At 39.7% G+C, this 16,540-nt stretch overlaps 1 protein-coding gene across 5 annotated transcripts in view; it reads left to right on the top strand.

The window, feature by feature from the left end:
- The window catches only part of ltbp3 (latent transforming growth factor beta binding protein 3), a 37,595-nt gene extending 25,335 nt beyond the window's left edge, over positions 1–12,260 (top strand). For 4 of the 5 annotated variants that reach the window (XM_020646208.3, XM_029279769.2, XM_065962994.1 and 1 more), the window contains 17 exons: positions 1,119–1,250; positions 1,346–1,474; positions 1,650–1,769; positions 3,336–3,458; positions 3,607–3,729; positions 4,153–4,272; positions 4,727–4,855; positions 5,156–5,326; positions 5,521–5,601; positions 5,905–6,033; positions 6,133–6,270; positions 6,381–6,521; positions 8,005–8,133; positions 9,848–10,009; positions 10,111–10,200; positions 10,980–11,108; positions 11,232–12,260. In XM_020646208.3, coding sequence (XP_020501864.1) covers positions 1,119–1,250; positions 1,346–1,474; positions 1,650–1,769; positions 3,336–3,458; positions 3,607–3,729; positions 4,153–4,272; positions 4,727–4,855; positions 5,156–5,326; positions 5,521–5,601; positions 5,905–6,033; positions 6,133–6,270; positions 6,381–6,521; positions 8,005–8,133; positions 9,848–10,009; positions 10,111–10,200; positions 10,980–11,108; positions 11,232–11,383 — 2,198 coding nt within the window. In that variant the 3' untranslated portion in view covers positions 11,384–12,260. The remainder of the gene's footprint in view (positions 1–1,118; positions 1,251–1,345; positions 1,475–1,649; positions 1,770–3,335; positions 3,459–3,606; positions 3,730–4,152; positions 4,273–4,726; positions 4,856–5,155; positions 5,327–5,520; positions 5,602–5,904; positions 6,034–6,132; positions 6,271–6,380; positions 6,522–8,004; positions 8,134–9,847; positions 10,010–10,110; positions 10,201–10,979; positions 11,109–11,231) is intronic. The other variant, XM_020646209.3, reaches the window with a different exon arrangement.
- The last annotated feature ends 4,280 nt before the right edge of the window (positions 12,261–16,540 follow it).

Genomic DNA, 16,540 nt, shown 5'->3' with positions numbered 1-16,540 from the left:
TAAAAGTACAACTATAGAGATGATGACAAATAATTGTGAGCACAGTTGATAAGTTATTTTCATCAGTAATTGACATTTCTGCTAATACTGCCAAAATCTGCTAAATATTTTGACAATTTTAACTTGTTAGGTGTAAAAAAAAACATTCTTTCTATGTATATTGATGACTAAAGCCACATTTAAACATACACTCCTGAAAGTTTCTAGAAAATTTCAGGACACCCAGCCCCTGACATTTTCCTGGATCGCCCTTTCACACACGTCCCTCACAGGGTCGACCAACTGAATGGAGGGGGTTGGGGGGGGGGGGGGGGTTCTTGGGAGGCAAAGCATGACTTAAAGTGGATTCTGCAGTCACAGAGTAATGTTGAATATATACCCATGATGGGGGATGCAGCACCAGGGTCTGACGCTATGATGTTTTTGATGTAATTTGACTCATCTACAAAAAATCCTTCATTCCCTCTGCAATAACCATTCTGAACAAAATCAAATAGACCCCCCCCCTTTTTAGAAACTGTTATTTTTAATTCCTCTTTTAATGTACTACACTTTCTGTTTTTAATGTAAGTTGTGTTTATTGTTCGAGCCTTGTCGAAGGAGAATTTCTGTCTCTGTTGGGACAGACAATAAAGTATATCTATCTATCTATCAACAGTATCAAAGAATGATAGGGGAAGAACATACTGGCGCGCAGTGGTCAAAGGGTATAAACGTCACCCCGCCCCGTCTCTGTGAATTTTAATTTGAATATAATATTGAATATAACCTGCTGGATTCACACAACGGCTCATCTAGCAGCCCAACCTCAAAACATTCAGGAGATCTTCAGGACATTTTGAGTGAAAGGTGTTATGAGATTGATGCAACATTTTTTCTGATCACTGAAGCTGCTCTATGTTATTTGAGAAATGAACACAGACATTATAAGTAACTTGTAAGACTTGTTTTGAATTTTCTGTGTAGTTTTTCGTATGAGTTGGTAAGTTCAGGGGTATCAGTATCATTAAAGTATTTCTGCTTGGTTCTGACCTGGAAAGGCTTTTTTTTGTCTTTCTGGAATATTCCACAGGTTTTTCATCATATGTGCTTTTCCACTCCTGTCTCCTGCTGTCCAGATAATAATGAATGTGAGTCAGAGCCATGCGGTCACGGCAGAGGACATTGCATCAACACAGATGGAGGTTACAAATGCCACTGTCGTCAGGGCTATAAACACATGGTGCAGCATGGCAGACTCAAGTGCGTAGGTAAGTTGGGTTGTGCGATCTCTATATTATAAGTGTTTTTTCTCCCCAAAAAAAAATATCAGGTTGGCATCGGCTCTCTCCTCTCTGTTCTGCAGATGTGAACGAGTGCTCTAAGCCGGACATCTGTGGTCTTGGAGGCCAGTGTTTGAACCTCCCCGGGTCTTATAAATGTGAATGTCACAGCGGCTTTAGGAGCAAGTCACACCGTCACCCAGCCTGTGAAGGTACAAAGACAGTGGTCATTATGACATTAGTTCTCAGACTTTCTGCTGACTCAACATTTAGTATCCCTGTCCCACTATGATGTTACTTTAGTCTGTGGTTTGTGGGGGGGGGGTTCCTAAATATTTGTACAAATGGAAAATTCAGGTCTGTGACACTTCTTCTCACTCATTCCAGACATAAATGAGTGTTTGAATCCTGAAACCTGTCCCAATGAGCAGTGTGAGAACACACCCGGCTCATACGAGTGCGTTCCTTGTCTGCCTGGTCACGAAGCTCATTCTGGCATCTGCTATGGTGAGTGTAACCATGACAACAATTCACACTGATTAAAAAATATATGTCAAGATAATTATAAAAAATACATCTTTCAAATATGATTTTATCCACATCAAGAACGAGAAAAGGTTGTGATTTTTTTTGTAATAAATTAGTTGTTTATGAAGACATTTTTAAAGTTATATTTTTGGGCGAGTTTTGTCTTTATTTGACAGGAAAGCTGAAGAGAGACAGGAAGTGTTAGGAGGAGAAAGGGGGGATGACATGCAGCAAAGAGCTGGGGTCAGATTCGAACCCACAGCCACTGACTGCTATGAGGACTATATCCTCCATACATGGGGCATGTATCATAAATGTTAGTCTATCGGTGCACCAGTTTAAGAAGACATTTTTAAATGATTGTATGTGCACCACTGCACCATATCATATAGTGACAGATAGCCCTCACATAATGTATTAGCACTGCAATGAAGCAAATCACATTACAACATATATAAATCACATCATTTCAATATATGAATCTGTGCCATAAAGCCAATAAAGAATTGAATCATTTCCTGTTACGGCCCATTATTTAAAGTCAACATGAACCTGAACTTCAAGAGTTTCTTTCTGCCATGTTGTGACGTATTTCCAACTGAAACAGGGTAGAACCAATCGCAAGAAAGAAGGCGGGACATAACGTTGAGATTACGATTAAGTGAATCGTTATCTTCAACAAAACTTTTTTATTGGTCAAAAAATGAGTAAACGCCCCCTGAGTGCAGAATGAGTCATCAGATATTTGAAATGTTTCACAGGAAGAGAAAATACATTTGTATTGATTTATTGAAATATATGTGTCAGATAATTCAGTTAACACGGTAAGGCTGGATTCAAACCGGGATTTTTGTTAAGCTTTATTTCATGGGGATTTTTAGACATATAAATACTGTTCAGTTGAACTCAGCAGAAGACTAAATAAAAGACAGTTATAAATTGCCACAAACATCCCTTTTGCAAATATATATATATTTTTTTAATCTTCAAAAACAGGTGCAAAACCTCTTTTCACCTGTTTTTCAAGTTGCTGTTGTAGTCCTCAGTTTGGCCACAGGAGGCTTCAGTTCACAGCTCCTGCCTGTTCTAAAAAGGACTCAGAGCATTCACACTTTCCTCCAGATGTGTACCACTTTTTTTTTTTTAAAGCAGCAGCTGTGTCTCCTGAGGAACAGGTTGGTGAGTGCAAGGAACCAAAAAAAAGGCCTTTATTGGAGAGACAGGACAGTGAATAGAGTCGGGGGGGGGGGGGGGGGGGGGGGCGGCGACATGCGGGAAAGGAGCCACAGGTTGGATTTGAACCCGGGCCACCCGCTTTTGAGGACTGTAGCCTCTGAACATGGGGAAGGCGCAGTTACCACTATGGTACCGGCGCCCCCAAAAGTAAATAATTTTTAGTCAGAAACATTTGGAAGGAAATATTTTTCATCAGACATTTAAAGTGCGATGCCATGTTTTTATTTTCCACTTGCCTTCATATATGTTAAGAAATAGTGTAAACAATACAATTTAATCATCTTTTTATTCCCCTCTCTTTTTCATCAGACATTAATGAGTGTCACAAGCCCGGCATCTGTCCTAACGGCCGCTGTGAGAACCTCTCTGGTACTTACCGCTGCCTGTGTAACGAGGGCTTCCTCCCAAACGCAGACAGCAAAGGCTGCAGCGGTAAGTCACAACCTCTGCATGACAGGCTTGAACTAACGTACTATGGTGGAGTTATTTCAAGGTACTGGGGATGTAATGAGACATTCTGAATGATTCATATTTTACAAATGTTTACCGATTGTGTGATTTTCTGTCTCTCTCCAAACAGACATTGACGAGTGTGAGGACCACAGACTGTGTGCTTACGGTCACTGCCTCAATACAGAGGGCTCCTTCCAGTGTCAGTGCTACCCAGGATACCAGCGCACACAGGAAGGCAGCCACTGTGAAGGCATGAATTATTCAACCACCCTTTTCCTTTAAACATTATTCACATGCAACCAATATGCAATGACATATCACTTGAAACCCCCCAAAAAAGACAGGATAAAGGATCATTTGACGACTGTATGTACATGTTTCTCTGCTTAAACACTTGATTTATTGACTGTTTTATTTGTTTATTGTCTGCCCTTGTTCTCTGTCTTAAACCTTTATGCTGCTGTCTTGACCAGGACTCTCTTGAAAAAGAGGTCTTATATCTCAACAGGAATATTTTCCTGGTAAAAAAAACAGATTAAATGAAAAAAAGTGTTATTGTCACATTTGCATCAGACTTTCCAACTACAGTGCAACTGTCAGGTCATTAGTTACTGTGGAAAGTGTTCACCACAAGCTTCACATTTCAACATTGTTTTTATTTCCTTCCCTTCAGATATAGATGAGTGCGAGAGGCCATCAAACTGTCAGCGCGGTCGCTGTATCAACAGCATGGGCTCATACCACTGCGAGTGCCAGAAAGGCTACACGTTAGTCGGAGGCCGGAGGTGCCAAGGTCAGTCTCTTCACCTCATGATGCTGTTTGAATGAGAAAACAAGATGCTTTCCCTGTTTTTTTCTTACCAGTGCAAGAAGTAACTAGTAGCTACTGCACATGGCCAAAACAGCCTTTTTTTTTTTTTTTTTTACATTTAGTTTACATTTGACTGTTAAATTGGGTTTGGTACTTTTGTGAATCATCATTTTTTGCATAATCACAAAAAAAAAGTTATTTACACATCACCACAAACAAGGCATTGCATTGTGGGATTTTAGGTCAAAAGTAGTGTACATGCTATTGATAGCACATTTGCTGATATTTAAGATGTCTAAACAAATATGTCGATGACTTTTCTCAACAACAAAAAAAAGAAAGCTGCTTGAAAAAATGATCTATTTGTTTTCATCTTAGATGTTGTTTTGATATAAATATGTACTTAAAGCGGCATCATGTGTGATTCCCCTTTCAGACATAGACGAGTGTGCCACAGACAGAAGTCTCTGCCAGCCCTACGGATCCTGTGAGAACAGACCAGGCTCTTACTTGTGTGTCTGCAATCACGGTTATGTCCTCTCGGAGGACAAACACAGCTGCGAGGGTAAGCCTACTCTAATTCCTTCTGCTTTACTTTTGAGACAATTTTTATCCCAGAGCTTTACCCAGGCCTGAACATTTGATCCCTCCCATGTCCCATGTCCCAAAACCAAAACATCAAACTTCAAAACCAAACCCCAAACCGGGCGAATATGTAAGCCAGACAATTATCATCAATTTAAAGCCCAGAAATGAAAAGAAGTGCCAGCTTGGCACACCTATTCGAGGGTCTAGTTCACTCATTCTTTTTTTTTTGCTCCAGAACTTGTGTTTCTTAACATCCGCTCTTTTTTCGCTGGAGCAGCGGTTCATGTGCAGATTGATGAGAAGAAGGAGTGCTACCTGAACCTGGATGACACCGTGTTCTGTGACAGCGTCCTCGCCACCAACGTCACCAAGCAGGAGTGCTGCTGCTCCATCGGAGTGGGGTGGGGAGATCACTGTGAGATCTACCCCTGTCCTGTCTCCCACTCAGGTACATTCACAGAAGAGTGCACTGTGTAGTAATTCTAGTGGATTCACAGTAAACTGAGTCATGAAGCTCTGTTCATGCGCAGCAGTTATTGAAAGATTGTGACGCTCAGAGTGTTCAGTTTTTGGTTTGTTTATGAAGACATAACAGTTCACAAAGAGTCAGTCCCTGATCTCTGCATGGTCTTCTCCTCACAGCCGAGTTCCACTACCTGTGTCCAAACGGTCAAGGTCTCTACTACGATGAAGGACTCATGTACAGCCTGCCTGCCTACCATGGTAGATATATCACTAGCTATACTGACATACATCTGAGCGACTGAGTGATAATATATTCATCCAAATGTACTAAAATGTTGTGTTGCATTTAACATAAAATGGCACCTAAGCACTTAAGTTAATTAACTTATCTTAAATGTTGTTAAGATATTCTGTCGTTCCTGTCATGTGCACAGCTGTAGTCACTTGTGTGATCGGTATACCTCTAATTACTTCTTTTATAACATCTAAAAATCAATTTCACATTGAAATTTTTCTCGTTATTATTATCTTTGAAGATATTTTCTCCTTCTTTTTTGACAGATATCGATGAGTGTGCTTTGTTTGCTGATGAAATCTGCAAGAAGGGTCGCTGTGAGAACACGCTGCCGGGCTATGAGTGCTACTGTCAACAAGGCTTCTACTATGACAACAACCTTCTCGAGTGCATTGGTAAGTGCTCAGAAACAGACTATTAAAACCTTGAGCTTTGTTTTTTATAACTTTGTGACGGATAACTCTGGATGTTTGTGTCTGCCTGTTCTCCCTCAGATGTAAATGAATGCCATGATGAGTCCATGTGTACCAACGGTCAGTGCGTGAACACCGAAGGCTCCTTCTACTGTAACTGTAACCGCCCCTGGTCTCCAGACACCAACAAGAAGAAGTGTGTGATGACAACAATAGCAGGTGAGTAAAAATAGAATCTTCTCCCAGTCATCTTAGCAGCTTAGTATACGTTTTTTTTCTGATAATGGAGGAGATGATCTTGATCAGCGAGGGGTCTTTATGTTCCACAGATGCGAACGAGTGTGAGGACCCTGAAAACTGTAAGAACGGCCACTGTGTGGACACTCCAGGGTCGTACTACTGCATCTGCTCTCTGCCTTGGACCCTGGCTACTGATCGCAACAGCTGTGTGACTCCTGAGGAGCAGGCTGGTGAGTACAGACATTTGACTGTATATAAAGATGGACAACGTGTCTCCACCTCCTCCCGTTGTAAATAAGTGAAGCCAAAATACCCTCTGTCATGACATATTGCATCGGTACATCTTTTGGAGCTTGAGTTGAGCAGTAAACTCTGCCTCGGTTTTGATGTTAAAGTCTAAAGTAGAACAGATTTTTATTAGTACTTGCCTTTGTAACTGCTTCTGTAAGAGCTGCTTGAATGAATGCTTCTTTAGCAACTATCCTTACTTTGGAAAAAAGCTGTTCTTTTTTTTAGTTTTCCATGAACCTGAATCCAGTTTTATCTTTGAAATAATGAAAGGGATCTGCACTGATGGGGGCTATTGAGCACAAAGGACACATTTCAAAAGTAAACGTGGAAGACTCCTGCTCCCTAGAATAAACTCTGCATGGAGATGTTTTTGCTTTCTTGCTATCAGGGCCAACATGTTCATGGTGGCCTCTGGACTCCCATCAGGTACGGATGGGGTTGTTGCCTCGTTTTTATAGACACATCCGAGAATAGGTCCCGAAAGTTCTGGTTTGGCGACTGTGGATGTCAATGATGTTGGTTGCAGATAATAATGTCCTTGTCAATGTTTACTTTAGCACCCAGCATCAGTCGCAGGTAAAGGAGGTGCTTAGCTGGATTTGGCTTTGCAGGACACACCTTGACAAAGTATTCTGTACTGATGCTGATCACATTCATCTTTTTTTTTTCTTTTCAAAATGAGTTAAAAGCTTGATGTTATTCAGTCAAATAAAAACTTTTAAATTGGGTAAAATGTTCCAGGGACTGTATGGATGTGAATGTTGCTTGATCTTTAACAGCCTGAATAACCAAACATCTGTTGTTTAAGAAATTTGTAGATTATTTTTAACATGACTCATAAATGTTAACCATACCCTCATTATTTTTTATTTTCACTCCTTATTTGGTTTTATTCAAGCCTAATAAAGATAAGAAATTAAAAGATTGGCCTCTACTACAAACACACTGACCTGCATGTTAGTATTGTTTTTTTTTGTAGACTGACAGCAAACATCTGGGCAGATACAAGACTCCTCAGCTGTACTGTTACTGGGTCCAAGTTTTCTGTGTTAATCTGTTGTGCTTTTACAGATATTGCAGTTTGTTTGCATGTTTACTAGAGACCAACTGCAGTTTGATGCATGACCAAAGCTCATTTATTTCATGATCAGCATCCTGCATACAACAGTTATGGTGCAAAGGAAAAGAGAAAGCAAGCAGGACATTCAGGGAGATGGACACAATAGCTCTTTACTTATTATTATCCAAATCAATAAAAATCTCTGCATTGCAAAAAGAATAAAGGATATTAAGGATTATGTTTGTATGATTTAATGGTGTAGCACAGGTATCTTTTTTTTATTGTGTCCATCGCCTGCAGAGTAAGAGCTGGCTCCAAGCAGATGTTCATACTGTAACCAGTGTCTGTGGTGCCCTTTGCAGATGTGAATGAGTGCCAGGACCCCTCGTACTGTAAGAATGGGAGGTGTGAGAACACGCCCGGCTCCTTTCACTGTTTTTGTGACCCTCCCCTCACCTTCAGTGCAGCGCTGAAACAGTGCGTCTATGACGGTGGGTAAAAATCAGAGTCAGCTAAGCTGAGCATGACTGATCAAAATGAGTTTTGGCTTACGTCGACATCTGCCGCTCAGGTTTCTGTTTCAATCTTCCCGATTGGTGTCCCATCTGGCCTGTACAGGCCTGGTGTAATACCAGTTTACTTCTCACCCACATAAAGGAGACAGTTTTTCACTACTGGAGGGAAACCAATTTGTGCTGATATTTAAAAATCAAACAAAATCAGAAGCATTCATGCACACAAAGCAATATCAGAGTATGTTCAGTATGAGAGAAAATGATTCCTCTGCATGTCTCCTTTTACAAATTAATTGTGTCTCTTTTGTCTGTGTTCTTATAGTTGAAAATATTGATTGGATCTGATAGAAAAAAGGAAAAGATGTAAAAAGATGTTGGAGATGTCCTGAGCTCACTCATGTTAACTTTGCATGTTTGATATATGATTCATAATGTCCTATAGGCCAGTCTTTACATTAGAATCTCATCATCAAACTTGTAGCTTCTTGTAAGTGATGTCAGTTTGCCACAACTTCTGCAGATATTAATACAAACACAGACTCTTCTTACATATTCATCAGTAAATAATTCCAACTATAAGCATGCAAAAAATATTAAAGCTACAAGTTTCCATTTGAAAAGACTTAATCTTTATAATGCATGAGCAATATATTCTATAGTAGGATCTCTGGGCTTTTTATAATGCTCTATGTGTTACTTACAGTAGGTAAGCAAATTGACAAGCCTTAATGTTACTGTGGGAGAGTTCATGATCAACATCAGAAATCAACTTTACAATGAGGTGGATTGTTGACACAGTTTGTCTGATACATAGTACTTTGATAGACCCCTGACTTCTTAAACTCTCCACCATTAAATCAAATAGAAATAAGACAGACAGTTTCATTTGAGCACATTTTCAAAATTTAATTTGATCAATATCTTCTTCTGAGGCATGTTCATGTGGCTTTACTGACCTATACATTTAATATTGAGATATTTGACCATGATTCATGCATCCATCATAAGTGAATGGCACCTGTGACGAACAATGAAAACTGCTGTACTTAAGCCTAAAGCGGACATGTATCCATACACTTTATTTACTCTGTTTAACGTGATAACGAGTAAATGTCGGTTGTTTCTTGAGATCTTGATTTGTTGATCTTGTATCCCTAGAGTTTCAAAAACACAAAGCAATCATAGAAATAGGCTTTCTGACCTCATTAGTGTGATCATGTCTTGGTTTGGCCTATCACAGCTACCTGCCTGTTGTTTTTTTTCTAGATCTTAAAAAATACTGTATATCATATTTTTATTTTTTTTATTTATTTTTTAAACAGTTTCATAATCCCAACATTACGAGATGAATAAATCCAGATTTTGAGAAAACAACCAGACATTTAAGGTTTTCACATGAAAAATAAGTAAATAAACTGTATTGAAATATGATCTGTTTGGGCTTCCGTACAAAATACACCTTCGACAGTAACTATATTTAAAGTTTGTTGTATGTGCACATTTTCTAACTGCTCACACACCACAGCCTGGTACTAATCTCAGAGCTCAGAACTGGCTGAATGTGGCTTCTTGTATTTTTTAACACTGGATTGCTGCACCATTCTAATGAACCTTTTTTGCAAATCTGGCGGTGTCTAAATTCTTCATTTATCTTTAATCATTATTTGTGATAACCTCCCTTCTTATCCAGATCGCACCGCAGCCCACAAAGACGTGTGCTTCCTGCAGGTCGACGAAGGTCTGATCTGCAGCGAGCCCAGGAACGGCATCGTGGTGACATACTCAGAGTGCTGCTGTCACTACGGTCGAGGCTGGGGACCTGAGTGTAACACGTGTCCACCCAGAAACTCAGGTAAGACAACCGAGGACCTGACTTAACCCAAGCTTTGACTCTGGGCTGCCATGTTTGATTTGCTTTTTTGAGCTGAAAGGATATTTACTCCCTGTGCTCAGAGATGTTCAGTCGTCTGTGTGAGATGCATCTGGAGACTGAGTCCGATGGGGAGCAGGATTTCCTTGCAGCTTTTGCCAACTACAACCCAGGTAAAACCAACACCATGTACCCTTTTTAAACTACTTCAATATAAATGGATAATGAGACAGTATATATAACCCACCCTGTTAAATATATTTATACTATCTTGCCTATGTGTCTGCCCAATCATCCACTCATTCTAAATGTCTTTTGTTACCCGTATAAAGTTGACAGTATGCCCTAAACTATGTATCCTTCGAGTTTTTCTTGCAAATAAGAAAAATATGATCTTTTGTTTTCTACAAGCGACACATACTACAGCCAGGTTTTGATAATCTGTTCATAATGGAGCGTACAGAGCGGACTTGACGGTCTATTACACACTCTTGCTTTGAGAAAAACATATGCTGATGATTAGTGAAAGTACTCTCTGAGAAAATATGGAGTTCTTTTAGGCGTTTAGAGAGTGCTTTAAATCTGTTGATGTCAAATTTGATGTGAATTTTTTTGTTTATTTTATAAATGTAAATATATTTATAGAGGTCATGTTTTCTTTTAATCTCCCTTGCATTCAGAAATGTTTTGTTGTATTGCTCTGTCCAAGCTTAGCATAATTTGATAGTGTCTGGTTGTGGACGTGAATGTTCTTCAGTGCACCTTACTCGTGTGTTTGTCCTATTGTTTGTCCATTCGTTGTAATACTGAAGGATTTATGATTAAATTACATTAAAAGACTTTAAAAAAAAACCCATCACACCATATCTGTCACCATGTTTAGACACAGTCATCTACTTGCAGCCTAACCATTTCCTGTTTTCTTCTGACTCCCTCGCGTTGTCTGTCAAAGGCGACAGTTCAGAGGAGGATTCAGACGAATGCAGCTGTGCTAACGGTCGCTGCGTCCGCTCCTACCTTGGCACCATGTGTGAATGTAACACAGGCTTTAGGCTGGACCACTCCCGCACCCGCTGTATAGGTTTGTATTTTCAAAAGCAAACTTTTTATTTTTTTAAATAAGGCGTCAGCACGGACAACTACACATGAATGTATTTTACATCTTGAATGAATTTCTGAGTCCTTCTCTTTGTTGTTTTTGTAGACATTGACGAGTGTGCAGAACCCGGAGCTCGTGTGAGTCCGTGTAAGAACGCTCGCTGTGTGAACACCGCCGGATCGTACAAGTGCTTCTGCAAACACGGCTTTGTGGCCACACGCAGGCCGAACATATGTGTCCGTCGTAGGACCCGGTAACCTCTGTGTGTCTTTCAGTTTATCCCTCTCCACAGTACAAGACTGACTCAAATACGCCTGTACATGCAGTTCTTGTTCATAGTACGAACAGGAGACTGTGTGTATGAACTCCTAAAAAAAAAAGGAGTTCTAATCAGCAGCCAAATCATAGCACGGGCTGATATAAAATGTACAAAACATATCACCGTCAGCTCCTCTTTCGCTCGCCATTTTACGATGACAGAAATAACCATTACAGTTCAGATGTTTGTTAAACATTTTTGTAATTATTGTTGTTTTTTTTTAAACCGTTTTTGTTAACTTTAAATTGTGCTTCTTTGTGTTATTATTTGTTTTATTTGATCTCCCTGTTGCCTCGATGTTTTATTTTGAAATGGAATTTCAGATCCAAGGATCTGCCTGGTATTCTGGATGTCTTCTTCAGCCCATTCAACATTTTGCATAACACCGTGAGAAGTCGGTATTCCCCTTTACATTCCCCTCTCTTCCATGTTTGTTCTTTAACTGACGTCATCTGAAGCATATTTTCTTACAACACAATGTTCTTCTGTTGTTATTGTACAGTTTGTTCGACGGATCCACGGCTTCTGTAAGAATGGTCCTTGTACTATCCCTGTTTATTTGTTGATGTAAAAAAAATGACAAACCTGAAGTTTTTGTATAATTTGACATGTGCGACTAAGTGGACTGTAAGCTAGAAAAAGAAGTCATGCACTTAACAAAGAGAATAGCAGAAATAGTTGCTCAATTTAGCCTTTTCTGGGAAAAAAAACAACAAAGTTTGACATCTGTTGTCATGAATGCTGCATCAAAGTATGTTGAAAAAACCAAAGACGTTTTGGACAAGAAGAATTTTAATTAAAAAAAATGATGTTAACCACGTGTGCATTTGTTTTTCTTGTGGTTGGAGGATTTATGTTTTGCTTTATGAAAACAAGAAGACTCAGCCTCACTTTTCAATCACATCTTCAAAGCAGCTAAACACAGCACATGGCTGGCACATAGCTTATTTGGTTTTAGTCTGTATAACATTCAGTATTTGATTTAACGCTAAACTTTTGGTTGCTAGTCTGAGAGCTTGTTTGTGTTGCTGAGAAAGAGTGCTCCAGCATATATACGTCCTGCAGTGCTGCAGGACTATTTTCAAACAGATTTTGCAGCATGATCACTAAAAACAGGGCAGGTCTAGAGTATCAAAGTAAGAGAGAATGTGTTGTCTTTTCTGTGCTGCACATTCACAGAGATGTTTTTGCAACAGGATTGCTTCCAAATGGTTGATGTAACCCTTTTTAAAGCCCGCCAATAAATTGTGTGAACTTCAGGAATCAATCATATTGTTTTTATGTTGAAACTCAGGGCGTAGTTTTCATTTGACTCGATCGAACCAGAAAGCACCCAAGATACCAAACCAAAACAGTATGATAATTATTTGTAGAAAAAAAGAGGATTTCATGCTTCACTGTGGGTTTGCAAACTTTGAGGGAAGTTGATGATTGGGTGATGGTGAATGAGGACGTGTAACTCAACAGCTGCCTGTAAAACAGCTCCATCTTGTGGACAGCTACTGTTTACTAGATGTCCCACATTGCATGTTTTCTTAGGTAGAATAATTGGGATAGATTGAAGTTGGTCACCCACATGGTGATGTTGATGCCGTTGAGGCTAGCTGTATGTTTGTGTCCCTGATCCTGTTTCAGCCAAAGCAGAGAAGAACCCTCTGTCAGGATGACCAACACAGTCAGTAAAAGTTCATAATACCTCAGATACATTCAATTTCATACACCACATGAAATGTTTACATCAAGTGAAGTCCTAATTTGTGGTGGTTGACATGTGCTGGTGCAGCTGTAATAAGACTCAAACTTTCCATGAAAATATGTCAGCCTAGGAATGAAACAAATGTGTAAAAAACTCAATAACCTTTCATAAAATAAAATATTCTAAATTCAGTGTAAACATTTGTGTCCTCTTCTTCTACCATCAGTCCAACATTTACAAAAGTGAGCAAACACATCTAGTCATCAAAATGCTTTATTTAACCATCAGTGCCATAAATAAACTAATTCTCTAAACAAAACAATTATTTTCTTACATGGGTGTGATCTATTTACTTATTGTACCCTACACTTTGACATGCACATATTTTGCATGTCAAAGTCAGCATCAAATGGCACTCTTCCTTATCTTCCACTAGAGGGAGCTACATGTTTAGTCAGAAATACACTTTCCATCTTTCTATGGTCTTGGCTGTCATCATGTCTGGTGTGTGAGTTTGTTAAATCTAAGAGACAACAAGTATCCCATCACTCCTGCAATAAAGAAAATACATAATTTCATTTTTTTTCTTCTTCAAATCTTTCAAGCAGACATACAGTATGTGGATATATTTTTCATAGATTATACAAAGGCCTCTTGGGGTTTTCTGCTTTAAAAGATCACATGCAAAATGCTGTGGTAACTTTTGTTCAAGAAAAAATAACCATGAATATTGAAATAAGTTTTGGACATCAGCTTTCACAACTGTCTGAATTGTGTTTTTGTCTATAGGGTTAAAGAACAAACGGCATTATTGCACTATTTTGCATCTATATTGTTCTGAAAAAATGATCATTATTTATAAGGCTAAGGTTCGTTTAGATGGAATACTATACATATCTTAAAAAAGATTCATTCAGTTTAGCAAAGGGGAAAAACCTTCGCATATCCACTTCACAAGTCAGGTGTGTGGGAGAGCAATGTGTCCATCAAAGACTTCAAGATAAACTCCCGCACACTGTTTTACTTGAAAACTTGTTTCGGTACTTGTTTCGGTACTTGTTTCGGTACTATCCCTTCATCAGGCAAAAAGTTTAAGTTAAGTATAGTTATTATCTTTTTTTAATCTTTATCTTTCATTGATTAGTACTACTGTGAAGACAGCTGAAGTTTTGCAAAGACAAGTTTCCCAAGGGGGACAAAAAAGTTATTCCTACCACACCGCACCGCACTGCACCACATCCCATTGCATTGTTTCATATCATATCATTGGATCTAATGTTAACATATCTTAATTTGCCCTGGCTTGCTTAACACCAATAATAAATAGTTTGATTCCAACATAAAATAATAAAAAAATGTTGTGCAGCACTTTCTTCTTTCCTTAGCACCATGTTTTGAACATACTGTGGGTGAGTTTCTATGAGCTATGACACCTGTTTTGTAGTCTTCTGAAATGTTTTCTCCAGGAACTTCTCACCAGCAGCATGTGAATGAACCCACCACGTGATCATGCGATGCAGACATGTTAACTGCATGTGAAACAGCTCGTCTGCTGATTTGCACACCAGGAATTAGGTGCAATAACTCACAGAGGTGTCTGTCTCCATCTACAGATTGATCCTCATCCTGTGAGCCCAGTGAGTCACGTTGCACCATAGTGGCTCCACCACAGTACTGTCCTGGTTTCATTCTGTCGAATAATTATATAATTTTCAACTGGAACAGCAGGGTGACCTCCAGCAACTAGTTTAGGGAGGAAGAGAGATAAGAAAGGGGACAGGAGCAACAGAGAATGAACAAGAAGCACTACAGAAATAGCACAGCTGTCCTTGGGAGACGACTCAAAAAAGGGTTTTGTGGATATAAATATCTTTTAGTAGGTCGCCATGACCGGACTCTAACCCAGTGATGGCTGCAGACTGCCGTCACAAAACTTTGTTCTTTGTTGGATGAATACAGCAGCAGTTTTGGGAGTCGAGGGGACAAACATGACATGACTTGCATATTTCATATCTGTCACTTGGCAAACAGAGATGCCGATATCTGCTGTTTTATGGCTTTAACAGAACGGGTTGAGTCAATAGTGAGAATAGATGCTGTACCTTTAAATCAATCAACCGCATCCCTCCTCCCTTGAGATCTATGCATTCATCAAACGCTATAGTGATTTAAAATAGTAAACTGTACTTATGGATTTTCTGTCAATGCCGATAAAGAAGGGAACCAGGGCGTCTCTTTTATGTTTAAGAATCAGGAATAATCAATAGAGTTGTCGCAACCAATTCAAAATGTAGCTTTCGTTTGAGACGAATGGGATGTGATGTTTATCTGCAATAGCAAAGAAAGAATTCCATCACTGGCCAAATTAGGAAGAAGTGTTGCTATCTGAACATCAGAGGCGTTGCGAATAAGGAAACAACAGAGCCAGGCAGCCTTATATGGAAGACACACATCTTTAGAAAAATATGTAGCAGGTTAAGATTAATTCTACTCCTTACAACAAGGGTCCAAGCAAAGTGTTCAACCCAGATATAACAGCATCTACAAAACTTCTTCTATTAGCTTTATAACTTTTGTTCTTTGAAAAAGGTTTACATTTTATATCAGAGTGAACAAATTTTGTATGTAACAGGGCCAGTCTTTACTGTGCTGCCAAAGTAAACTCTTTGTGTGCTTCTTTAAGGTTGCGTCCGTCCCTGCTTCAGACACTTCAGGTCAGAACATGGACCCCCTCAATTACGTGGGATTGGAGCCATGTGATTCAGCTTTCAGGTTGGAAATATCGGTCACACACAGACATATTGTGCTGGGTGGGGGGAAAAGTATAGAGATCATGTCCAACAGGCTGTGAAGCTTTACAGTCACAGTAACTTTAGCAAACACAAGCCCCCATCTCCACCCTGATCACCGCACGCACTGATGATGACCCCCACCCACCGAGGTCCCGTCTATAGTGAGCAGACAGTGAGGGGGTTTAGCTCAAACTGCTGCAATCTGCAGAAAGTTCTGTGCTGGACACACTCTGGCAGCCAGCAGCAGCCTTATATCCTGCGCTCAGCTCTTTCCCTTTGTCACGGAGGATTGTGGATGAGCTCTCTGCAGGGGTGTGGGTCTGTGAGCAGGGGTGGGGACAGGGGCCGGGGGCGTAAACAGGTTGTGGGTATGTGTGCCATCAATGCTGACACACATACGCGCAGCTCAAATGAGTTATTACTGATACCCCGGGGCTTTATTTTAGCATTTACACTACTGGGAAGCATCTGCACAAAGACACTGGTTTGTCTTACTCTTTTGTGAATTAAATTGTTAATCCACCAAAACGTTTGAGTTTATAACGTTCTAAAAAGAAAAGTAGGACCTGACCTATTTGAATCTGTTTAAGGTCTTTTGCAGAGAGAT

The sequence above is a fragment of the Labrus bergylta genome, chromosome 14 (genome assembly GCF_963930695.1).
Source record: "Labrus bergylta chromosome 14, fLabBer1.1, whole genome shotgun sequence".
NCBI classification, from domain to species: Eukaryota; Metazoa; Chordata; class Actinopteri; order Labriformes; family Labridae; genus Labrus; species Labrus bergylta.
This window is presented reverse-complemented; position numbering and strand designations above follow the sequence as displayed.